We start from the raw sequence: 27,266 nt of genomic DNA, 5'->3' as shown, positions 1-27,266 counted from the left end.
AATAGGAGCAAAGGAAATAAAAATACATAAAAAATTTGGACTTACCATTAAGCTGTGAGTGAGACTCTGAAAAATGTAATGAATAAAACATTTATTTAGACAATTCTATATTTACTGAATTGTATTTTAACATTTCTTTTCAAATACTTGTTGGTTGTTTGTTATTGTTGTTTAGAAACTTTTTTTCCAATACTCAACATTTACCACAATGGGACTTATGCAATAACATTTTCTAAATTCCTCTTTTATTTCTGTAAAAGACTGTAAGGCAGCAACAGGGTAATGAAATTTCAGTGTCATATTAAAAAGATTCAGATGAAACTACTGTAAATAAGAAAAAAGAAAGACCATTTGTTCAGGTCTCATACTCATAGTGGTGAACAGACCCTGTATGAGATCCAATAATTCTGGACTTTACAGAGCGTTAGAGAACAAACTCAACCTGATCAAACGTTTCTTACTTTACTTTCTTCTGTCCTGGATTTTGATAACTTCCATAAATTTCACAGATTCCCACTTTGAGTGACTGACAAGCAGAGGCTGTGACAGAGTCCACTGACTGTGATACTTTTACCTCTTCCCCAGTGTTTGTCCTCACACAGCAGTAAGCAGATGTGAAACCTGATGTGTTCAGGTGTGGACAGTGAGGAGGTTCTTACCTGGTGTCAGCAGAGTCAGCAGAGTCACCACACACATCACTTTGTAAGAAGCCATCGCTGCAAGTCCTGAATCCTCACATCTGATCTGGTATAAATACTTTCTTCTGTCCCCCTCCTTCCCTCAAACACACCGCTCTCTGCTTCTTTGACAACCAATGGGACATAAAACATTGTGTTCTCATATTTCTGTTTCATCAAACCAAGTCATGTTCCACACTGATGAATATACCAGCTGCTCTGAGATCTAATCATTTGAACATCAAATTTTAAACATTAAATTAAGTTTTGTTAAAGGTTGTTTGTTGTTTCAAACTCATTAAACTACAGATCTTGTACCATCATGGATGGACCTCTTTGCTGCTGAGGGACTGATCATTATTATCCATCTGCAAATCCCTACTGCTACAGGCCCCAAGGTACCTCATTTTCTCTCAGTTGTATCTTGTTACTACAAGAAAAACTGAGAAGTTGACATCAGGCTGTGTTGTGAGAATTCTCCTGCCTTTCTGTTGGTTGCAGCTTCTTCAAATCCTACGTCTACTACTACTCTAAGAGACCTGAGCTCACCTGAATTCAAAGCTGTGTAAATTGAATCAAATATAAATAGTCAATAAATGTAGTATGATTTAAAACCCTGCCCTATGAGAACTTGTCTCTGCACCCAACAATTAAACTTTAAGTCTAATAAGACAATTTTTGGTTCTAGTAATATCAGTTTATCCATGAGTCCATGTGGACAATTATGCCAGACATAATGTATGATGTTCCTTCCAAGTGTTTGTCAGAGATCATGTTGGATGTAAGGTCACAGTGACTTTAATGTTTGACCACCAAATCTAATCAGTTCAGAAACCTTAAAGACATTAAGACATACATTTGTAACTATCCTTTAAAAGCCTTTACACACAGCAGGAACTGGCCAATGTTTTTAACACTAAATTATAATTTTTTTTTTTTTGTCCTTTTAGCTTATCACCTAAGTTCAGGGGTCTATTGTTCAGTGGATCATTGTCCACATGTTGATTTGGCACCTTTTTTACACCAGATTGGTTTAGTGTTTGCCCAGAGACACTTCAACATATATATAGCTGGGACCGGGGATCGAACCACTGACCCTGTAGTCTGTGGACGACTGCCTTTCGAACTGAGCTACAGCTGCCCCCACTGTTTTTAACACTGATCATTTGATACATTTGAATAAAGTTCAGAAGTGACTAACAGGATCTGAATTTGGACTGTGGACGGTTCCCACCAACAGCTTTTATGTCTTCTATTGTATATGATCATCCATGAATGGATAGAAGAAACAATAGGAACCAGAAAACACTGGTCTAACACGACAGGTTCACATTAACACACAGAGATTATAGAGATTTAAAGTTTGGCCCAGAGTTGAACTTTGTAAAGAGGTTCAGGTTTCTGTGTATATAACATGGTGGATCTGTATCAGTGTTTTGTATTGTTTGTACACATGGGTGGAGGGATTTCATTTTGTAGAAGCAAATGGCTGATAATGAGAACTGAATCCCCAGCTCTGTAAATGGTGGACAGCCATCCATGCCGCCTGTATTAAAAAGCAGATATTGAAGCAGAGGAAGAAGTGGAGCTCATCATGGTGGGGCAGATGTTGGAGCTAATGACGGTGCTCTCCCAGTGCGCAGAAAAACAACAAGGACAACCGGAGGACAGCCAGAGGACAACCCACAGAGATATTTACACTATTAACAACAGTAACTGTAACAATCCAGTTTGGTCGTTGTTTTAATGACCGTTTTAGCCGATTTAACAGGGTCAGTCTGTAATGTGCACCATCATGTAGTTCACTTGAATCAGAGAAAGGAAGTGATCCTCTGTCTTCATTCACTCCCCTAATACAGAAATTTGTGACCTCACACAGGTGATTTTCAACTTAAGTGATGGTTTAGATGTTTGCTAATAAAGTGAGTCATAACTTGACTTTGGAGAAGGTCATTTTTCTCTTGATCAATGTCAAGTAACGTTAAATGTATTTGAATTCTATGAGAAACCCTGAGTAACAGTGCAGGCTGGGTTTTGTTTTCAAGAGGACGCATCCAGTTACATAAAAATGCTGTAACTTTTTTCCCAAAGCAGGTACAAATATATTTGTGTCAGTGAAAGTAAAATACAGGTGAGACTGTGAAAAGCACAGGTACAGGGTCACTTATATAAACCACGTGCATCACCAGGAAATGAAATCAGGGTAACAAGAAAAACAAACACAGCAGATAAACCAGTTAGATGGTTTTGATAATGCTCTGAATGTTCTACAGAAGCTAAATAAAGGTTATTACATGTCCTATTTTAAAATGTACAGAAACACAAAATCCCTCAAAAAGCAAACAACAAACCACAACTAAGTCATGTTGGTGACAGTCAGTCACTTCCTCTGGAAATGTCCAGTAGTTTGTAATCACCAAGAACTTAGGAAGAACTTTATGTTCTACTTGTGTGAGGGATTCATGAAGAGCCAACATAATCTTCTCACACTACACCAAACATGGAAAGAAAGATTTGATATTTGATCCTTTATCTCTGGATTCAAAGTTATTGAAACTACAGAACATATTTAATATTTGGCTCAGTGCTGTGTAGTCAACTCATGAAACCAAGTTTCTGTCTGCAATTGATCTGTTTATCAGTTTGTCTCGAGTCGTATTTTCATATGAGCTGCTCTTTTCTTACATTGACACTTGATAGCGTTGTTCCTGAATGAAAGAAGGTTACCATGGTTACCTCGACCCAAAATAATACATTAGTGATTGTGTAAATTATTACATTACATGCACGATTCTAGTTATTCTGTTAACATATAAGACAAGAATGTGTTGGTTTAAAATGTTTCCACTTCAGCCTAATGTTTGTATCTATTTGTTTTAACTCTGACTTAACAAATGACACCTAAATATTTGCTGCTAATTTTAATAACTACTTATTGATCCCTATGGAAAATGCTGCTGAACAGCTTCATATAGATGATCAGCTCCTTGTTTAAAGACACTTGCACATGTAGCCAGGACAGACCAGGAGTCCAACCACTGACCCTGTAGGGTCCTGAAATATTCAGTAAAATATTAGATAACAGCTGTGGTCACACTTTGAATCATTTCTTGTTTGTGTAGAACATTTCTTCATCAGATCAGAACATGCCAACACTTTGTTTCTCATCTAATCAGGAAGAAAACACTAACTTCTGCAGCTGCTGATTTGTTCTAAAAGTTAATCAAAAACACACATCATGTAAATCACTTTGCTGTAGGTGAAGCTGGAGGTTTCTATACGAAAAAGTGGAGAAACATGGAGAAGATGAGGAGATGGAAGAAGAAGGCGCACTGAGAAGTAGGACCCCCGCTGGACGTCTGGGTGGCATTCACAGTGGTGTTGACGGTGGAGGGTGGAGACAAAAATCCCCCAATTGTCTGAAGCAGGAAGACCTTAAAGCGGTTCACGCTGGGAAAGGCCATTATAGTTTCTCGTGTTTGAATGGTGGTGCTGTTGCCAACTGTTAACACCGCAGCCTGGAACCAAGAGCCGTCCTGCTTACACATCAGTGGACCCCCAGAATCCCCCTAAATCAACAGAAATCATGGAAATGGTTAAGTCCAGCACATCTTAGTTTTAGTATAATTCTTGGCACTTGCCTCTTGGCAAATTTAAAAAAAAATGCCTTAAAGAATGTGTCTGTCGTGTGCAGTAGTCTCTGTTTTCTATATTTCTTCCCACAGTTTGTACACGTGACAATTGTAATTTCATTATTCACCTGCTCCAGCATAAAAGATGTTGTACAAATGCTGTCACTCGTTGTGTTCCCACAGTTCACCACAGAGGTCTGGATCGCCTGCAGAACTTGTTCCACTAAAGTTGTGAAAATCAGAAAATGGAGACAGAATTAGGCTGTAAAATATAATTGGTTTCAAGTTAAAAATAAGAGTTGAAGGGCTGCGTTAAAACATCCTTAGAAGCTCTTTCAAGACGAGCATGTCTAAAATTGTCTGTTTGAAGAGACAAACAGACCTACAGTCCTGTGGTTAGCTGTTCCCCATGGCTAATAGGATCTGAGCATGTAGGCGGAGGGACTGAATTTAACACCACTCTTCATCATGGTTCACATTGTTATTAATACTGGGAAAATACACAACATTGGCCTAATTTAACTGGTATTAAATGCAGAAACTTTCTAATTATTATTTTTTTCTAACTACAAAAGACCTTTTTTTTATTATTTAAAAAAATAATGCTGGGAAGTCAACTAATACGCTAACTGTTTTTTAAACAACTTAATGGGTTAAGTGAACTCTCAGAAATGAATTAGTTCAACTTGTCATTTTAACTAAAAACACCTTTGGGATGCAGACTGGTAATGTTACTGTGCCAGACTCACCCCCTCCTCGCCCAGAGCTCCATCCTGCAGCCCAGCACGTGGAGCCCACACTGAAGGTTCCTCTGTTGTCCAGACAGATGGGCTGGATGTAGTTGGACAGGGTGGGGGGGGTCGCCAAACGCAGCACTGCTACATTAGACCCTGTCAGGTTGCTCAGAATGATGTTTGTAACATTCAGTGTCACCTCAAACGGGTTGGAGCCGTTCTGTTTCAGACGACCCAGGACCACGGTCCAGTCAGATGCTCTGCGTGAACTGTGGGAGATAACATGAGATAAAGTAGGACTCAACACTTTAAAACAAGAACTGGACCTTTACAGATTCAGCTTGTTGTACTGTTAATCAAAGAACTGGGTCATTATTTTATCCAGTTTTTGCTAATAGTATTTTCCAAACTACAAACAACATTTTCTTAGTATCAACAATTACTGGGTTCAGACCCAGACAACATATGTTAGACCATCTCACTCAATACCTTAGGCTGTCTACTAGGCCATCAGATCTTTGTAAACAGGTACTGTAAACCTTTAAAACTGAGAGATTAGGCCCAGTCATTTACTAATCCAGCTAATTAGTGTTTGACAGGTGTCTCACCTTGAGAAACAGTCTGCGTTGCTCAGCACAGAATCCACGGCCACCAGAGTCCCTCCACACACATGACTCCCATTCTTCTGTAGGCTCACCATCCACGGCCACTCACCAGCTGTAGCCACCGAGCTTCCTCCCAGGATGCGAGAACTCAGCGGGGCCTGGCCACAGACCACAGCTGGAGAAAAGAAAGGAGCCAATTACTGAGTAAAGCCATAGAAATTAGACTTATTCAGTTAGAAAAATATCACATACACGTGCTGATAAAAACATTTAATGCACATTCATTTAGTATAAATGTCATCATTTCATCAGAAAATAAAGTTTTAAACTTTTAAAAAAATTATCAAGATACTAAGCTAATATGCACCAGTATTATTTATTTTACTGTACTTTCTTGACCCTTTGCCTTCTAAATGTGAAAGAACATTTATTCTAGCTGAATGTGTATTATTAAGTTAGGTTTAGGGTGAGGATTCCATTTCTTTATATCCCGTTTAAGTGTGCAGCTAGATGCAGCCTTTCTGTGCAGAGTTTGCATGTTCTCCCCATGCTTGCTTGGGTTTCCCCCAGGTGCTCCAGTTTCCTCCCACAGTCCAAAGACATGTTAGGTTAACTGGTGACTCTAAATTGGCCACAGGTGCGAGTGTGAATGGTTGTGTGTCTGTCTCTCTGTGTTGGTCACGAGACAGACTGGAGACCTGCTCAGGGTGGACCCTGCCTTTTGGCCAATGTCTGTGAGGTTCTCAGTCATCCAAACAGGTGGTTACAGTTAATGGATGGATTAACTTTTAATTAATTTCTGATAAATATCGTACTACCCTAAGGTGCATAAAATAGCTGTGATAAAATTACGTTTTACTCTTTTTGATATTTCAAAATTAATTCAATTCAATTCAACTTTATTGATATAGTGCCAATTCACAACAAAGTCATCTCAGGGCACTTTACAGAATAAAGTCAAGATTATAAAGATGTATTGAAAGAACCCAACAATTCCCCCTGGAGCAAGCCACAGGCAGCAGTGGAGAGGAAAAACTCCCTTTAACGGAAGAAACCTCCAGCAGAACCAGGCTCAGGGTGGACGACCATCTGCCTTGACCAGTTGTGGTGAGTGGAATTAGAGGATGATAAATTTTGCACACAACTGTATTTAGTTTGATGCGCTGCATCGTTTCTATTGTCGAGTCTGAATACTTTGTGTAACTATTTGTAGTAACTAATAATTACTTTTTGCTACTCTGTTAAAAAAAAAAATTCAGACACTACCACAGATCTTGGACATGACAGGAACTCACGTTTGGCTGTGACTGTTGGGGGGGTGAAGGTTAGACACGTGATGTTAAGGTCACCATCAGTCCCACTGGACGTGAAGGTGACGAAGCCCGGTGAGTCACTGGTGATTGTGCTGTTGATCCAGGACTGGTACCGGGACACTCTTGTGTAGATTCCTGGTAATTTAGTGTTACTACAGCCATTTGCAGAGCTCACAATTCCCCCTAGGATCCAGCGACCGTTCTGCTTGGTCACCAGTGGACCACCATCATCCCCCTATTAGAACACATAAGGTAATATTAACTCCACAAGGTAATATGTCACACAAACAGATATAGTCTGTATATACTGTAAAAATAATCACCTCACAAGGTCCCTTGCCCCCAGCACTAAACCCAGCACACATCATGTTGTCTGTGATTGATCCCACTTCATAGCCACAGTTACACTGTCTGTTCCCCACAACTGGAACTTCAACCTCCCTCAGGTTGAATGGGGCAGGCAGGAATACTGGAGAGGAACAAATTCCATTTAATGAACAACACAAAATACAGAGTTCAGGTTTCCTTCTGGGATCAACAAGGTTTTTAGATTGTCAATTCTAACATGTAAAAATGTGGCAACAGTCGATGAGGTTGAAGACTTCTAGCAACTAACCATCCAGTGCCCTCAGAAAAGTACTGGAACCGTGAGACTAATTCATAGTTTTTGCTGTTAAAGATCAAAGATTCATTTCAGATGTAGAGAGAATTTCAGCTTGGTATGTTAAGCAACATATAATACATCACCTTTTGTATCAGAAGATCCAAAATATTTGAACAATCAGGACAATTCTATATTTCATGTAGATAAACGGATAAGGCACAAATATTACTTCACTAGTGTAGAAATTAAATAATGAATTTCTACTCAGTCAGTTCATTAGCGTCAACAAATCAGTACCATCAGCAACATGTGTTGATAAGAGTATTAAAGACAAACGTACCAGCAAAGTCTGAATAGAGAAAACATGCAATTCATTTTGATTAGCATCAGACAGACAGACATTAATAAATGTATTTATTATTTATTTTAAAAAATCTTCTTTTCCTTTCAGCTGTTCCCTTTCAGGAGTCTCCACAGTGAATCATGTGCCTCCATCTAACTCTTCATGGCCTGGAGCCACTCTCCCAGTCTGGGGGGTCACATCCCCCAACATTCTTATTACCACTGGGACCACTTGTGATTTTACTTTACACATCTTTTCTAACTCTTCTCTCAGCCGTTCTCCTGATGTTGCTATGACTTGGGATTCCTACATCTACCACTATGGCCTTCTTCTGTTTGTCCACAACTACTATGCTGGGTTGGTTGGACATTACCAGTTTGTCAGTCTGTATCCCAAAGTCCCACAAGATCTTTCTTAACCATGTTTAGAGGTGTGTCCCATTTTGACTTTGGGACTTCTGTACTCAGCACAGATGTTTCAGTACACTATTCCAGCTACTTGGTCATGACATTCCAGACTTGTACACTACTTAAATCCTGCTCTTGTGCTGCAATGATTAGAGCCTCTGTGTCTTTCAGTCCAGCTTTGTCCATCCACTGGTAGGATTTTTCCATATCAGCCAAATCTTCTATCTGCCAGTGGCAAAAACTGTGCAGGGGTTTGTCCTTCCATTAGGGTTCCATGTTTGTCTTTGTTTTATTCTTGCTCGTAATCTGCTTGTGTAGCACTTTGAGATTTACCCACAAATATAAAGTGCTTTATAAATAAAATTGATGATTATTATTATTGTTTCATCCTGGATAGTAGCTCTGACACTCACTACTCCTTGGCCTCCTTAAATTACTACATTAAATTAGGCTGACACAAATAGTACGGACTTGCAGGATAAAGTCTGGATTTATGGATGTTTGTTGTCCTCAGCCTTATTCCTTCCACTTACTGTAAAGTCTCGGGATGCTGGATTTGGGGTGAAAACCTTCATGAATTGTGAGGAGCTTCTTTGTCTTGATGTCAGTGGTCTTTATCTTCTCTTCTGGCCGGCTTATTATGCCAGGGAGGTAACTAATGACCAGCACGGTTTAGGGGTTAATCACCTGGACTTTGTTCTTCCCATCCAGCTGACTTCTTAGAACTTGCCTGATTCTATGTAGGTATTTGGCAGTTTCTGCTTCCCTTCCAGCCTCTTCATGGTTCCAATTTACCTGTGGTATCCCAAGTTACTTGTAGCTGTCCTGAACATATACAGTGCATTACTTTTTTGAATTTTGTTTATGTTGCAGCCTGATACTACAGCTATTTAAATTCATTTTTTTCTCATAAATCTACACTCAGTACCTCATAATGACAAAGTGAAAATGGAATTTTAGAAGTGTCTGTAAATGTATTAAAAAGAAACTGAAATATCACTTGTACATAACTATTCAGTACTTTGTTGAGGAACCATTACAGCTTTGTCTTTTTGGGTATGATGCCACATGGTTTGCACACCTGGATGGAGTCAGGTTGGATACGGACTGTTGGTGAACAGCCATTTTCAGGTCTCCCCATAGATGTTCAACAGGGTTTAACTCTTAACCAAGCAGCTTCTCCGGTCTGAGAAATTTGGCCTGAATAGGCTCGGTAGGTGGATAATAGGGGGCGAGAACAGGGTGTTCACACCTTTAATTGTCTAGGATGGGGGTCTTTAGATGTGGCCTTCTTAGTGGATGTGTGAAGTCACTCTGGCTGAGCCACTCTAAGATGTCCCATCTCCACGCAGGATTTCTGGAGTCCCTTCAGAGAGACCATCGGGTTCTTGGTCACCCCTCTTTCTAAGGCCCTTCCCCCTCGACTGCTTAGTTTGGCGACCAGTTCTTGTTAGAGTCCTGGTTGTGCCAAACTTCATGTATTTGAGAATTACGGAGGCTTCCACGCTCTTTGGAACCTGCAGTGCGGCAGATATTTGTCTTAGCCCTCCCCAGTTTTGTGCCTTGAAATAATCCTGTTTCTGAGCTCTGCAGGCAGTTCCTTTGACCTCATGGCGTTAGTTCTGATACAGTATGTATAGTATGTATGCTAAATTTCAAGTGTTGTTGCAAAGGGTCAAAATACTTGTGATCACAAGACATGTGATTGTTTTTATTTTTTATAACTTTAGAGACATTTCTAAAATTCTGTTTTTACCTTGTCATTATGAGGTACTGAGTTTAGATTCATGACAAAAAAGAATTTAAAGAAGAATTTAAACAAATCTAGTATCAGGCTGCAACATAACAAATGAATACTGAATACTTTCTGAATGCACTGTGCAGCCAGGAAACCACATTTTTAGAGGGGGAAGTGGACATAAACGTGATATTCGTGCTTTTTCAGACTGTAGAAGGATCAACTTGACATTCAGATGAAGTTGTCATGTTCTTGCCCGGATTTCTTCCACTCTCTCAAAAGATATATAGTAAGAAACTTTTTAACAGATTTTGAAAGTTCTTGGTCTGCTAGGACATGCTAGGGAGGGAGGCCACACTAAATATTTGCCACTTTAATTATAGAAGCAGTTTTTTTTTAATACTCTGTACATATTTCTTACATTTTCAGCTTGTTTCCGACAACTGAAATAAAAATATATGGTCATGACAGCATTGCTAAAAAAAAAAAATAACTAGTGCCCTAAGACTTTTGCACAGTATTATACTACTGTACTGCTCTTCCCAACAACATGTTTAAGTGACCCTGGGCAAGACACTGAACCCCCAACAGCCCCTCCCCAGCCGTGCAGTACCAGTCCCAAGCCCAGTAGAAATTGGTGAGAGTTGCATCAGGTAGGACATTTGGCCTGAAAAAACTGTGCCAAATCAACATGCGGACAATGATCCGCTGTGGTCACCCTGAATGTGCGGGATAAGCCGAAAGGACAAAAGAAAAAACAAATTATTTGTGATATTAAGTACAATCCTGCCAGCATTGTACGCAATGCTTTCTTTGTAAAATCAATATAATACCAGTTGCTTCACAACTGACCTCCATTTCCAATGTCGCCCCATCCAGTTACCCAGGCATTGGTCCCATTGTAGAAGGTGCTGCCCGAGGCTGCCAGGCAGACAGGGAAAAGGTAGGTTGTGAAATTCACTGGTGAGGACAGTTTCAGTAGGGCGATGTCATTTTCACCAGTACTGGGTTTGTAGTTTGGATGATTGATGATCTGTGTCACCTTCTGAACCACCTTATAAGGGCTGAATGTTAATACTCTTTGGTTTCCCAGATACACGAACACATTGCTTGTGCTGTTGCTGTGGAGAGCAGAAACAAAGCAGTGCCAAGGCGTGAGCTGAACCGTGTCAAGAAAACTTCTGCCAACATTTTAAAACCACATCCAGATTTTTAGAGACACTAATAATTAAGTCTCTCATGAACTTAGTATAATTGATCCTTCCAACAACGTTGTAAATCCTTCATACATGTTAATTTTGGTCCTTAATTCTGGGGTTTGTTCAACTTGTTCAACTCAGTCTATCCAAGACAGATTGAGTTTAAGATGTTTCTCTTTCTCATCCAAGCAGAGATGTTAGAGAAACAGGCAGAAATGTGTAATGAGACAGTGATGTCATCTGGTGGGACAGACAAAAGCTATGTGTCGTCAGCATAGCAATAATAGGAAAAGCTCTGCGAGTGGATTATACAACCTAGGGATGTGGTATAATTTTAGAAGAGGGCCAAGACCAGAGCCCTGGGGAACACCTGTAGACAGGGAGTGAGGGATGGAAACCTGCCCTTGCTAAGATACCTTGATAGCTGTACCAGAGATGTCCAAGTCATTTGCCACTGGGGGACACTACTGGTGGAGGTTAAGTTTTAAAAAGTCTCACTTCGTGTTGACATTAAAATTTCAAAATGGTATTAAATCAGAAAAATATATTTTTAACCAAACCTGAGGCACGTGGACACCTAAGTGTCTTACAAGTATTCAAACTTTTAGGCCTCTCTATCAAAAGGTGGAGCTAAAACAAACATCATTACAAATCTCTCCTTTAAAGTCATTATATTTTCCTTTTTTTCTATTAGCACGGTCACCAAAAGCCCAAATGACACATGAGAATTTGCTCTACACTGCTTTCAAACTGCTTTTTCATTGGCTGTGTATTTTTAAATGTCAGATGCTGAAAGTTATTATCCGATGATCCTGTACTGACAAATTTTACACCACTGCATTGAAGAGGCTGTTTCTACTCCACAAAGTGACAGGTTGTTTTTTTGCCACAGAACTACCCTCAGTACCCACCTTGGGAAGCAGTGAGCAGCAGTCAGCACCCACTGTTTGTTGATCAGGGATCCTCCACAGAAGCCAGTCCCATTGATAAAAATTGCAGCCTGCCAGGGCCAGTTCCCTGGAGGAGCCTCCTGTCCTCCAACAATCCTGGTGTTGAACCCAGTCTGACCACACACTGAAGAGATACAGGCAATAAATACACATACAATTGTTTCTGCATGCAGATTTGAATTTGGGCCAGAACAGAAAGTCAGAGAAATCTAATAATATGAAATTATAAGTATAACAATTCCTAAATATCTAAATCAATACAACTAAATATTTTAACATTTTTGGACAGATAAAACATCCGACACCAATGATAAGGAACTTTTCTTTACAGAACATGTGTAGAATTGTATACAGAACATGGAGTTTTTGTTTTGACTGATTGAGAACAGAATCTGTCAAACAACTTTAATGAAAAGCTGCAACAAAATGACGTTCTGTGGAACAGATAATCATTCTGCTGCATACAGTATGGGAAATTAATATTGGACATGATAAGAACTCACATTCAGCTGTAGTAGCTGGAGGGAGGGGTACAGGTGGGGGCAGGGTTGGACAGGTGACATTAAGGTCACTGTCAGTCCCACTGGATGTGAAGGTGACAAATCCTGGTGGGTCACTGGTGATTTTGCTTTTGATCCAGGACTGGTACTGGGACACTCTGGTGTAAACTCCTGGTAAATTAGGCAGAGCACAACCTATTCCAAAACTTGTAATTCCCGCCTGGATCCAGCGACCGTTCTGCTTGCTCACCAGTGGACCACCATCGTCCCTCTTTAAGGACAGAAACATTTAGGGGAAAAACCAGCAGCTAATTTAATCTGACGCAAACACACAGTGAAAGAGAAACATAGACAGATGAATAAGTAGATGAATGATCACCTCACACGTGTCCTTCCCTCCAGTAGATAACCCAGCACACATCATGTTGTCTGTGATTGTTCCCACTCCATAGTTACAGTTACACTGTCTGTTCCCCACAATTGGCACTTCAACCTCCCTTAGGTTGTATGGAATGGCAGGGGAAGCTAAAGTGACACAGATTTAGTTTGACAAAATACACATAAAAATATGCTTTTGAAGTAGTTTCACACAACATGGAAACTGATACTGACCAATGTTTTTGGTTCTGTCAGTGACGAGTGAAATACATTTTTGTTGATCCACACTGATAAAGAATGAATTCAATTAAATTCAACTTTATTTATATAACCGCAATTCACGACATAGCCATCTGAAGACGCTTTACAGAATATAGAAATGGTATATAAATGTGGGGGTGAGGAGAGGAGAGAGGGACAAGAGGAGGAAAGGAGCTCAGTGCATCGGTGCACTATAAGCTTTATCAAAGAGGAAGGTTTTAAGCCCAGACTTAAAAGTAAAGAGCAAGTCTGCTTCCCAATCAGAACTGGGAGCTGGTTCCACAGGAGAGGAGCTTGATAGCTAAAGGCTCTACCCTCCCATTCTACCTTTGGGAATTCTGGGAACCACAAGTAGGCCTGCATTCTGAGATCGAAGTGGTCTACTGGGATGATATGGTGCTATGAAGTCTTCTATATATGATGGAGCCTCACCATTCAGAGCTTTATATGTAAGAAGCAGGGTTTTAAATTCTATTCTAGATTTAATGGGAAGCCAATGGAGAGAAGCTAGTGAAGTTGAAACATGATCTCTCTTGCTAGTTCCAGTCAGCACTCTTGCTGCAGCATTTTGGATTAATTGCAGGCTCTTTAGGGAGTTACTGGGGCATCCTGAAAGTAGGGAATTACAGTAGTCCAACCTAGAAGTAACACGTTCGGCAGGATGCTCCTAATTTTGCAATGGTCCGTAGGTGTAAGAAGGCTGTTCTAGAGATTTGTTTTATATGTGAGGTAAAGGACAAATCCTGTCAAAATCACTCCAAGATTCCTTTAAGCAGTACTGGAGACCAGACTTATGCCATCTAGAGTAACAATATGGTTGGACATCATATTTCTGAGATTTTTGGGCCCAAATACTATGATTTCAGTTCCTTTAATCCCAATTTCATGTTCCAGTCTCTGTAATAAAATGTTGTGATCAATGGTATCAAATGCGGCACTAAGATCTAACAGAACAAGTATAGAGACGAGTCCAGTATCTGAGGCCATGAGAAGATCGTTGGTGACTTTTACCAGTGCTGTTTCTGTACTATGATGAACTCTAAATCCTGACTGAAAGTCTTCATACTAATTATTCCTATGAAGGTGATCACATAATTGTTTTGCGACTACTTTTTCAATTATTTTAGAAATAAAGGGGAGATTAGATATTGGTCTGTAATTGGCTAAAACACCTGGGTCAAGACAGGGTTTTTTAAGTATTGGTTTAATTAGAGCTACCTTATAGGCCTGTGGTACATAACCTGTTTCTAAAGATAGATTGATGATATCTAATATGAACTTATCTATTAAGGGTAAAGCTTCCTTGAGCAGCTTAGTTGGAATAGGGTCTAGCAGACAGGTTGTTGGTTTAGATGAGGTAATAATTGAAGTTAGCTCAGAGAGATCTATGGGTAAAAAGCAGTCTAACAGGGTTTGGGGCCTTATCGATGACTCTAGCACTGCTGTACATGAAGATCTATCTGTAATATTTGGGGGGAGGATCTGGTGAATTCTTTCTCTAATAGCTACAATTTTATTCATAAAGAAAGTCATGAAGTCATTGGTGCTCAGAGTTAAGGGAAAACTAAGCTCAACAGAACTATGGCTCTTAGTCAGCCTGGCTACAGTGCTGAACAGAAACCGGGGGTTGTTCTTGTTTTCTTCTATTAATGATGAATAATATGATGTTCTGGCATCACAGAGCTTTTTTGTACATTTTAAAACCATTTTTCCAGGTTAAATTAGATTCTCCTAATGAGTGAAATGCCGCCTACTTTGGGTTTATTTACATTTTGGGAAAAAACAATTGAATCTAATAATGAATTAAACACAGTGCTCAGACAGTTACTGTCAGCATCTACATGAATGTTAAAGTCACCCACTATAATGACTTTATCTGTACTAAGCACTAAATCAGAAAATGAGGGACTGGAGGATGGTACACGATAACAAATAGAAATTATGTGTTTTATTTTTGTATTTCTATTCCTTTTTCATCACCCACCTCCACTTTCGGTGACGCCCCATCCAGTGGCCCAGGTGTCAGTGCTGTTGTAAAAGGTGCTGTTTGAAGCTGCCAGGCAGACGGGCAGAAGGTAAGTGGTGAAATTCACCGGCGAGGAGAGTTTCAGGAGGGAGATGTCGTTGTCGGCTGTTCTGGGGTTGTAGTTGGGATGGTTGATGATCTGTGTTACTGTCCGCACATCCTTATAGGGGCTCAATGTTATTAGTCTCTGGTTTCCCAGATACACCACCACATTACTTGTGCTGTTGCTGTGGTTAGAAGAAAAACAAGAGTGAACAAAAGAATGTTATCAACTGATGAGATGTGTCAGATAACACAGTATTCTGTTTAACACTCATAACCTTGGGGATATACCTCAGGTACAAGAATGCCTCACACTATTCTAGTGACCCCTTGGAGGGGCATGTATCTCCAGATTCTGAACCACTGCACTAGAGAGTCTGGATTCACATGTACATGAGGTCTCAGAACTTCCTTCAGTACCCACCTTGGGAAGCAGTGAGCAGCAGTCAGCACCCACTGATTGTTGATCAGGGATCCTCCACAGAAGCCATTCCCATTGGTGTAGATACCAGCCTGCCAGGGCCAGTTCCCTGGAGGAGCCTCCTGTCCTCCAATAATCCTGGTGTTGAATCCGGCCTTACCACATACTAAAGAGATCAAGTTTGTGATAAAGAGAAATGTGGCTAAGGCAACATTCCTGAGTAACAGCAGCATGATGATGCAGAATAAATGATGATTGTATCATATATCAATAATGACAAATAAACATCAATAATGTAATGATTATTATGCTGCAGTGTGAAAAAGAGTCTAATTGTGCCCCACTGTTAAAATCTGCCAGTTCCATTTACAAAGCGTAGACATGCTAAGAACTCACATTCAGCTGTAGTAGCTGGAGCGAGGGGTACAGGTGGGGGCAGGGTTGGACAGGTGACATTAAGGTCATTGTCAGTCCCACTGGATGTGAAGGTGACAAACCCTGGTGGGTCACTGGTGATTTTGCTTTTGATCCAGGACTGGTACTGGGACACTCTGGTGTAGATTCCTGGTAAATTAGGCAGAGCACAACCTATTCCAAAACTTGTAATTCCCGCCTGGATCCAGCGACCGTTCTGCTTGCTCACCAGTGGACCACCGTCGTCCCTCTTTAAGGACAGAAACATTTAGGGGAAAAACCAGCAGGTAATTTAATCTGACACAAACACACAGTGAAAGAGAGACATAGACAGATGAATAAGTAGATGAATGATCACCTCACACGTGTCCTTCCCTCCAGTAGATAACCCAGCACACATCATGTTGTCTGTGATTGTTCCCACTCCATAGTTGCAGTTACACTGTCTGTTCCCCACAATTGGCACTTCAACCTCCCTTAGGTTGTATGGAATGGCAGGGGAAGCTAAAGTGACACAGATTTAGTTTGACAAAATACACATAAAAATATGCTTTTGAAGTAGTTTTACACAACATGGAAACTGATACTGACCAATGTTTTTGGTTCTGTCAGTGACGAGTGAAATAAGTTTTTGTTGATCCACACTGATAAAGAATGAATTCAATTAAATTCAACTTTATTTATATAACGCCAATTCACGACATAGCCGTCTGAAGACGCTTTACAGAATATAGAAATGGTATATAAATGTGGGGGTGAGGAGAGGAGAGAGGGACAAGAGGAGGAAAGGAGCTCAGTTCATCGGTGCACTATAAGCTTTATCAAAGAGGAAGGTTTTAAGCCCAGACTTAAAAGTAAAGAGCAAGTCTGCTTCCCAATCAGAACTGGGAGCTGGTTCCACAGGAGAGGAGCTTGATAGCTAAAGGCTCTACCCTCCCATTCTACCTTTGGAAATTCTGGGAACCACAAGTAGGCCTGCATTCTGAGAGCGAAGTGGTCTACTGGGATGATATGGTGCTATGAAGTCTTCTATATATGATGGAGCCTGACCATTCAGAGCTTTATATGTAAGAAGCAGGGTTTTAAATTCTATTCTAGATTTAATGGGAAGCCAATGGAGAGAAGCTAGTGAAGTTGAAACATGATCTCTCTTGCTAGTTCCAGTCAGCACTCTTGCTGCAGCATTTTGGATTAATTGCAGGCTCTTTAGGGAGTTACTGGGGCATCCTGAAAGTAGGGAATTACAGTAGTCCAACCTAGAAGTAACACGTTCGGCAGGATGCTCCTAATTTTGCAATGGTCCGTAGGTGTAAGAAGGCTGTTCTAGAGATTGGTTTTATATGTGAGGTAAAGGACAAATCCTGTCAAAATCACTCCAAGATTCCTTTAAGTAGTACTGGAGACCAGACTTATGCCATCTAGAGTAACAATATGGTTGGACATCATATTTCTGAGATTTTTGGGCCCAAATACTATGACTTCATTTCCTTTAATCCCAATTTCATGTTCCAGTCTCTGTAATAAAATGTTGTGATCAATGGTATCAAATGCAGCACTAAGATCTAACAGAACAAGTATAGAGATGAGTCCATTATCTGAGGCCATGAGAAGATCGTTGGTGACTTTTACCAGTGCTGTTTCTGTACTATGATGAACTTTAAATCCTGACTGAAAGTCTTCATACAAATTATTCCTATGAAGGTGATCACATAATTGTTTTGCGACTACTTTTTCAATTATTTTAGAAATAAAGAGGAGATTAGATATTGGTCTGTAATTGGCTAAAACACCTGGGTCAAGACAGGGTTTTTTAAGTAGTGGTTTAATTACAGCTACCTTATAGGCCTGTGGTACATAGCCGGTTTCTAAAGATAGATTTATGATATCTAATACAAACGTATCTATTAAGGGTAAAGCTTCCTTGAGCAGCTTAGTTGGAATAGGGTCTAGCAGACAGGTTGTTGGTTTAGATGAGGTAATAATTGAAGTTAGCTCAGAGAGATCTATGGGTAAAAAGCAGTCTAACAGGGTTTGGGGCCTTATCCATGATTCTAGCACTGCTGTACATGAAGATCTATCTGTAATTTTTGGGGGGAGGATCTGGTGAATTCTTTCTCTAATAGCTACAATTTTATTCATAAAGAAAGTCATGAAGTCATTGGTGCTCAGAGTTAAGGGAAAACTAGGCTCAACAGAACTATGGCTCTTAGTCAGCCTGGCTACAGTGCTGAACAGAAACCGGGGGTTGTTCTTGTTTTCTTCTATTAATGATGAATAATATGCTGTTCTGGCATCACAGAGCTTTTTTGTACATTTTTAAACTATTTTTCCAGGTTAAATGAGATTCTTCTAATGAGTGAAATGCCGCCTACTTTGGGTTTATTTATATTTTGGGAAAAAACAATTGAATCTAATAATGAATTAAACGCAGTGCTCAGACAGTTACTGTCAGCATCTACATGAATGTTAAAGTCACCCACTATAATGACTTTATCTGTACTAAGCACTAAATCAGAAAATGAGGGACTGGAGGATGGTACACGATAACAAATAGAAATTATGTGTTTTATTTTTGTATTTCTATTCCTTTTTCATCACCCACCTCCACTTTCGGTGACGCCCCATCCAGTGGCCCAGGTGTCAGTGCTGTTGTAAAAGGTGCTGTTTGAAGCTGCCAGGCAGACGGGCAGAAGGTAAGTGGTGAAATTCACCGGCGAGGAGAGTTTCAGGAGGGAGATGTCGTTGTCGGCTGTTCTGGGGTTGTAGTTGGGATGGTTGATGATCTGTGTTACTGTCCGCACATCCTTATAGGGGCTCAATGTTATTAGTCTCTGGTTTCCCAGATACACCACCACATTACTTGTGCTGTTGCTGTGGTTAGAAGAAAAACAAGAGTGAACAAAAGAATGTTATCAACTGATGAGATGTGTCAGATAACACAGTATTCTGTTTAACACTCATAACCTTGGGGATATACCTCAGGTACAAGAATGCCTCACATTATTCTAGTGACCCCTTGGAGGGGCATGTATCTCCAGATTCTGAACCACTGCACTAGAGAGTCTGGATTCACATGTACATGAGGTCTCAGAACTTCCTTCAGTACCCACCTTGGGAAGCAGTGAGCAGCAGTCAGCACCCACTGATTGTTGATCAGGGATCCTCCACAGAAGCCATTCCCATTGGTGTAGATAGCAGCCTGCCAGGGCCAGTTCCCTGGAGGAGCCTCCTGTCCTCCAATAATCCTGGTGTTGAATCCGGCCTTACCACATACTGAAGAGATCAAGTTTGTGATAAAGAGAAATGTGGCTAAGGCAACATTCCTGAGTAACAGCAGCATGATGATGCAGAATAAATGATGATTGTATCATATATCAATAATGACAAATAAACATCAATAATGTAATGATTATTATGCTGCAGTGTGAAAAAGAGTCTAATTGTGCCCCACTGTTAAAATCTGCCAGTTCCATTTACAAAGCGTAGACATGCTAAGAACTCACATTCAGCTGTAGTAGCTGGAGCGAGGGGTACAGGTGGGGGCAGGGTTGGACAGGTGACATTAAGGTCACTGTCAGTCCCAGTGGACGTGAAGGTGACAAAGCCTGGTGGGTCACTGGTGATCAGGTTGCTGATCCAGGACTGGTACCGGGACACTCTGGTGTAGATTCCTGGTAAATTAGGCAGAGCACAACCTATTCCAAAACTTGTAATTCCCCCCTGGATCCAGCGACCGTTCTGCTTGCTCACCAGTGGACCACCATCGTCCCCCTTTAAGGACAGAAACATTTAGGGGGAAAAAACAGCAGGTAATTCAATCTGACACAAACACACACTGAAAGAGAGACATAGACAGATGAATAAGTAGATGAATGATCACCTCACACGTGTCCTTCCCTCCAGCAGTAACTCCAGCACACATCATGTTGTCTGTGATTGTTCCCACTCCATAGTCACAGTTACACTGTCTGTTCCCCACAACTGGAACTTCAACCTCCATTAGGTTGTATGGAGCAGGAGGAGGAACTGCAAAATGAGTTTAACGTGACAAAAACGCTTTTAAAGTGACTTCACAAAAATGGGTAAATTATGAACTGACAAATGAATGACATCATAATATCGCTTTAGATGACACTCTGTAACTGGCCCTGTAATAACACTGCATTTACAGAGCATCTTACTGTAATAAGGAAGTACCTGTATAGAACAAACACATACATACTTGTAAGCACCTGGTAACAAGAGGCTAAGGTTGGAGATTAAGGGGGAAACAGTGTGAAACTGGATAATTATACTTCAGCTTTTTTTTTTGACTAACTGGTGCCAATTCGAAAATTACGTGGAAGATATGTACGTTATGTGTCAAGCAACAGTTTAATGTCTGTGGGCAACATATCAAGAACTAAAGTCTGTAGCTCATCTCACATGTACCTGAAACGTAAGGTAACAGTTCTGTCCAGTCTCATATTAGACACTAGATATTGCACATATACTGTGAAAGGCTATCTGTAACAGTTTAAGCACCTTTGGGTAACAACACGCAGCAACTGTCGGGGCTGCTGTAGCCCTCAGGATTATCAAACCCAGGGGCTGACAGAAAAACTGGGTCTTTGTCAACCATGTTCAAATTTATTAGGCCCTTGAGAATCGAGAAGTCTGTTGAGCTAAGAGTCATTTTCTACAGCATAAATGGATCCTGGTACTTAAAAACTTAAACTTGATAAAAAAAAAGTATGTACCACTAATTAATGATGGAGCTTTGTGGAAGGGGACTGGACCAAACCCAAAATCCTGTTACTTACAAACTCAGAATGACCTCATTCATTTATGATTAAGACTCTGGGTCCAGAGTTTATTAATAACTAGGACAAGCTTCTAACCATCCCTTCCTTTCCAAAGGAAGTTTTATAAGGAATCTGTGTTCCTGATACTTGATAGCGTGACATTTGATACCAGAGAACAGTGTACTTGCCCCTTTCCTGTTTAAAATCGTATCTAATAGACAATATGGTAAATGGTAAATGTTCTGCACTTATATAGCACTTTTTTATCGTTCATTCATGTATCTGACGATAAAGTTGCTGCCACCATCACAGCCCCGCTTTCTCTAAAAGTAAATGTTTAATGCCAGTTGCTTTAAAACCCACCTCCTGATGCAATGTTGCCCCATCCAGCGGCCCAGGTGTCAGTGCCCCTGTAGAAGGTGCTGTTTGAAGCTGCCAGGCAGACGGGCAGAATGTAGTTGTTGAAATTCACCGGTGAGGAGAGTTTCAGGAGGGAGATGTCATTTTCCATTGTACTGGGGTTGTAGTTGGGATGGTTGATGATCTGTGTTACCCTTAGAAGAACCGCATTGGGACCTAAAGCTGCTAAACTCTGACCACCCAGTAGGACAATCAGGCCACTTGGGTCAGTGCTGATGTAAGAAGAGACACAGAACGTGAGCTGAGCTGTAGTCAACAGGACAACTGCAGACATTTTAATACAATTCCTGTTCTACTTTCATAAAGGTTCATTAAGTATCTACAGTTATTATCTGAAAACATTTGTGTTTTTCAGTCTGAACATGTAAAGATTTCTGACATGTCTGCATATATGTTAACTGACAAAGTTTGTTCAAAGTTTTCTCTCCCGTCTTTAAGAGATAACACGGTAGTGACTGTAATAACCACAGTACAATGCTGTTTCTCACTCTGAGGACTGTAGTTACCACAGGACATCAGTGGCAGGAAAAAGTCAGTAAAACCTTTTGAGATTATCTGGTTTGAAGCTGTCAGCTTCTTATATATCAGCCCAGAGTAACAGCTGAAGCTGGTTAGCATCACTTGTCATGGAGCATGGAGTCCAATGCAGGACACCATGTGGGAACCTGTTGCTCTGTGCACTGCGATGTGTGTCTGAATTTTGCTAAAGAGTCCTACATCACTCAGTGTTTGTCCTCTTTCCTGTCCCACTGAATGTCTGAAGAGCACTCAGACTGATTTGGTAAGTGACACTGCATGATGACATGTGGGGTTTGACACAGATCCGTCCTCACCTTGAGAAGCAGTGAGCAGCAGTCAACACCCACTGATTATTAATCAGGGATCCTCCACAACGACCTCCATTACTGAACAGACCGACCTGCCAGGGCCAGCTCCCCGGAGACGCACTCTGTCCTCCAACAATCCTGGTGTTTAACACAGCCTGACCACACACTGCACAGAGACACACAGAGACAGGTCAGTTTTTTCTACTGTGGGATGATTTGACAGTTGACAGTCCACATGTTTCATACTTTCTACCAGCAGTGTTAAGCTCGGGATTCTGGGTTTGACAGAAAGTGTGAACAATATGAAATAACAAGAAGTCAGAACAGAAAAGAATTCTTTAGAAAACTCGGACTCACCATCCTGCTGTGAGAAGGACTCTAAAAAAGAAAACACAAAAAGTTGGAATAAAGTTTTATTATAATTTTTTTATTCAACTTTATTTATATAGTCATTTTAAAGCACTTTACATAATAAAGCTAAGAGTATACAGATGTGTCTGCTTCCTGAAATGGGTGCTGGTTCCACAGCAGAGAAGCTAGTGAAGGAGAAATATGATCTCTTCTGCTTCCCAGTCAACACTTCCTGTCATTTATCCATAACTGCTGCTTCCCCAAACTGTAAAAAATGTGAATTTCAGGCTGAGGTGTAGCAGTAGCAGCTACGGCTGTTAGTGGGTCGAAGACACATTAATCACTACTACAGTGGTGTAATGTAACTGCATAGACACTTTGTCTTATTCTAAAATGTGAGACCTGCTGTCCGTGCAACACACATTTATTGGTCAAGTTCAGATTAATGTTGTGTATTTGTGACATCTAGTGGTTGTTAATAAGTACAGCACATTGTACAGGAAACTGTATTTCACTGAATAAAGTCAACACCTTCCTGACAGAACTGATCGGTATAAACACTGAGCTGTGATGGTGTAAAGTTTGCTTCAGGGAAACCTGGCTCATTGTCAGAATACACTGGATCTGTCTTTATTTATCAGGCCAGGCCCCTCTTCCTGCAAAGGTGCAACTCAAATCAAAAAATGACAATAAAATACTGAACGTAAAATGGACTGAATTTAAAACTAGCAGGAAAAACTAATATTACAGTGACAAAAAGAATCTGCTGTGGTATGAGGGACGTCTGGATTCATCCAGCTCACATCACATCAAGCCTGAAAGCTTTATTTTCCCTAAAAAAAAAGATAATGTGATTCAACCTTTATTTACAGCACTAATTATTGTGTAAGTCCCTCAGATACATACAAGAAAATCCTCATATGGACACAAAGTTTGCTTCTTTGATCTTTAATTCTAAATTATTATTTTCAATGGCAAACAAAGCTGCAGGCAGGACATGTCCCTGTCTTACCTCAAATGTATTAAACCAATTTTTGTATGTACTTTTTCTCTTTACACAGCTTGAGCTCACGACTCCATCGAAACTGGAGACCAGTGATGTAGGTGTTTACTGTTCTAAACAAAGGAACCAACAGGAAGCAGAAAAAACAGCTTTTCTGTGAGAGATGTGGAAGTCTACATCAACAGCAGCAAGAAGAAAGAGGACATAAAATGAGGACCTAAACGTTTGCCAGTCTGATGGACAGCTGCAGAAAAGACCACAGAGGAAATATGACAAAAACCACACCAACATGAAAGATCAAAGAAGGAGGACGCCCAGTTCCTCTGGACAGACAATTATTCATCTGTGTCTGTATTTAGGCAGGAGACAGGTCTTTTACTGGCTTTAAAACAGCTGGCTGAGCCTTATGAAGCTTCAGGAAAATGTCTGTGGCCTCCTGATTAAAATCCTCAGAAACACAAATCATTTTGTACATGAAGATGACAATGAACAGGTGAAGACACATGTAAATTTCAGATGCTGTGATTCCCAGAATTGCACTTGTTTCCTAAACTCTTAAATTGACCTGCTGCGTCCTCTCACATGAAAATGTCTAATAAACATACACTCAATGAGACAAGCTCCAGTGAATAATGATGCTCCATGACTTGAGATCATGTCCCCTGTTAGTGTGACACCTGCCTTCACTTAAGACAAAGATTTCACGTCTTCCCCAGTGTTTGTCCTCACACAGCAGTAAGCAGATGTGAAACCTGATGTGTTCAGGTGTGGACAGTGAGGAGGTTCTTACCTGGTGTCAGCAGAGTCAGCAGAGTCACCACACTCATCACTTTGTAAGAAGCCATCGCTGCAAGTCCTGAATCCTCACATCTGCTCTGGTATAAATACTTTCCTCTCTCCTCCCTCCGGCACAAACACACCTCTCTGTATTTCTCAAACTATTTGCCTCATTTATTAACATATTGCTCCAAATTGGACTCACGCCCATAAAATCAAAAAATACGGCTCCTGTTCTTTGTCACGTTTTAGTTTTTACTTTACTGAGTCAGAAATCGCCAAACCAAGTCAGAATTAATGGAACCATCAGTGGTTGTATCAGAGAAACTGTGATCACAGCAGCTGGGACAGAAATACAGAGGCTCAGGCTGCACGAAGTGGTCTTTGGAAAACAACAAACTGACACTGAGAAAGTTACTGAGATAATGGAGAAACGCTGCTGGGACCAAATAAAACAATAAATGGTTTGTTTTAAAGTTAATATGTTTAAGAAAGTGTCAAAAAATCAGGTTAACTTAGTGCAGTTTAGCACAAATATAATATAATCCAAACGGTGCATATTTGATCAGATGTGTTTTTTTTTTTTTGCCCAACAGAGTGGATTTATTTTAATCCATCAGAGAGTCAGACACAAAGTCGACTTTCAGTGTTTTTGTCTTTGACTTGGACCAAAGGCAGAAGGAAGATAAGTGTCTTTAACGTGATCAGATGATTTGGAAAAGTGATCCAAAGAGGAAGTCAGAGAGATTTACAGTAAAAACTAATGTGTCACGTTAGACATCAGACGACAAGGAAAACAGGACGATCCAGATCTTCACCATGAAAGTGAAGAGAAACAAACTAAATGGTTAAATTAAAGAAGCTCACAAGCTGTAACTCACTGACCAACACGTCTGGTACCATGGTCCAACAGGCTGAGGCGTCTTTAAATGTCCTCTGACTGTTTTTGTCCTATGTTGTCAATTCTCTCTTTTCATCCGCTCAAATGTGTTATATAAATAAAATGTGATCTGATTGATTGATTGATTGATTTGATTTGATTTGATTTACAGTCTATTGTTACAAGCCACTGTGTGAAGATCCACACTTCTACTCAGTTCCTCCATGAGTCCAAGGTGATGCTCGTTCATAGAAACTCCCCAGGTGGGGCACTGGTGAGGATGGGTCCTCAGTGCTGAGGCAGAACCGAGTCCTCACAAGCTAAACTTATAATGTTAGTGACAAAGACATGACCCACACAGAGCTGACGTGTTTCTGTCCTCTGGTCCAGCTGCTGTGAATCCTTCGTAAACCACAAACAGCCACACCTGAACACACCTGAACTCAGAGGTATTTGTGTGGTGCTGTTAGTGCCAAACATGAGTTATTTCCCTTTCAGTTGGTCGAGACAAACCATAAACCAGGGTGCTGGTTCGACCGCATATTAACGTGTCCTTGGACAAGACACTGAAACCCCTGTTGTCCTGTGTGCAGTGCATGTGTCCAACAACAGTTTTCAATACTGCATGAATTAATATGATTTATTCTGATCAGTCCAGGAAACCTGTTGACCAGGACTCTTTACGTATCTGATTACTTCTGCACACGAATGACCTTCAGACTGACAAAAGTACAAAAGACACTTCGTGACCTGGTCAGGTCTTAATCGACTCCTTAGGACTTGTCTTTGTTTTTCATGTGGTTTCACCTGTTTCACTGTGAATCAACATTGGAAGGGAAACACAGATCTGAATGCAGACGAGCGTGTCAGTATCAGATTAGTGGTGGAATAAGCAGCAGATTATCTCTTTGTTTTCCTCGTTCTGTTTCCCATCAGTCACCTGAACCAATTGTCTGTTTAAAGTTCAGTTTTTACATAAATGTTTTAAATTTAACCAGCAGCCAATCAGAGCCAGAGCTGCAGACGTGTCATCAGTCACTAAAGGCAGACGGAGCTCACACCCCAGTCACAGCTGCAGCCTGCTCCAAAAAGTGGGATCCGCACACGTTCTGACTTAATTTGAGGTTTTCACTGGTTGAATCACGATGGCAACAGTCGTCATTTCTCCAGGATCCTGAGGGAATAAAAACCGTTTCAGATGGAGGGTTAGTCCTGAGCCACCGTCACTATGGGCCAACCTGACCTGGCCCCTAACACGTGTTTTTAGCGGTGGGGAAAACTGGAGCACCTGGAGAAAACCTACGCAAACACGGGGAGAACATGCAAACTCCACACAGAGGGACCCCGTCCTCTCCGGGGATCAAACCCTGGACCTAGACATAATAATAGGCAGCAGCAGATATTTCTACACATCAGCCAAGTAATTTTCTAAAAGGAGGCGAATTATTCACTAAATAAGTGATTAAAGCTTCATTTTGAACATAAAGATGCTCTGATTCCTGATGTGTTGATGCTTTTACTCTTCTTCCATCACTGCAGCTCAGCTGCAAACTAATCCACACACTGTGAAGTATTTCCCACAGGAAGAAGGTAAATTTTGTCCTGTTGGCAGCAGAAACTGTCTGATGATACTCTGACATCTTTATCTGTTCATCAGAGAATCAGTGGATCTTATTTACAGTCAGTGCTTCTTCAGCTGTAGTTTCATATTTGAGTTTTTTTCTGTTCACACGTCAGAACAATAAGCTAATAACCCACAAGTGTCACTGTTTCATCTCATGTTATTCATGCTTCTGATGATGTCACTGCTCCTGGTTCACAGGAACACACTCGTATCTACGGGAGGAGGACCCGGCTCAGTCCAGGGCCTAGGTTTGGTCTCCAGTACTTTATAGATTTGATCTGTAGTTTTCAGAGCTCAAATGTGGATTCCTGCATTAAAAGAGCTTCACCAGAACATCTTCAGTTTGTTAAGTTACC

General features: G+C 40.7%; 1 protein-coding gene and 1 long non-coding RNA gene across 2 annotated transcripts; one reads left to right on the top strand and one right to left on the bottom strand.

Annotated features, from left to right (window-relative positions):
* Positions 1-10: 10 nt before the first annotated feature.
* On the top strand, positions 11-3,505 carry LOC137137349 (uncharacterized). The gene is made up of 2 exons (XR_010915706.1): positions 11-747; positions 987-3,505. It is a non-coding gene; the product is annotated as an uncharacterized lncRNA (long non-coding RNA).
* LOC137137346 (transmembrane protease serine 9-like) lies at positions 3,058-24,528 on the bottom strand. Its single transcript, XM_067523514.1, has 22 exons — positions 24,420-24,528; positions 22,633-22,653; positions 22,282-22,441; positions 21,392-21,660; positions 20,125-20,270; positions 19,748-20,015; positions 19,355-19,517; positions 18,847-19,115; positions 16,603-16,748; positions 16,227-16,494; positions 15,834-15,996; positions 15,326-15,594; positions 13,082-13,227; positions 12,706-12,973; positions 12,164-12,326; positions 10,906-11,174; positions 7,285-7,430; positions 6,944-7,196; positions 5,652-5,823; positions 5,059-5,312; positions 4,438-4,532; positions 3,058-4,246 (listed from the first exon to the last, which is right to left on the bottom strand). Exons 1-22 carry the CDS (start codon positions 24,472-24,474, stop codon positions 3,953-3,955), a joined length of 4,257 nt encoding a protein of 1,418 aa, XP_067379615.1. The 5' UTR covers positions 24,475-24,528; the 3' UTR covers positions 3,058-3,952.
* Positions 24,529-27,266: the final 2,738 nt, after the last annotated feature.

The sequence above is a fragment of the Channa argus genome, chromosome 12 (assembly GCF_033026475.1).
Source record: "Channa argus isolate prfri chromosome 12, Channa argus male v1.0, whole genome shotgun sequence".
Lineage (NCBI taxonomy): Eukaryota > Metazoa > Chordata > Actinopteri > Anabantiformes > Channidae > Channa > Channa argus.
The sequence above is the reverse complement of the archived record's forward strand: the minus strand, read 5'-3'. Positions and strand labels throughout refer to the sequence as shown.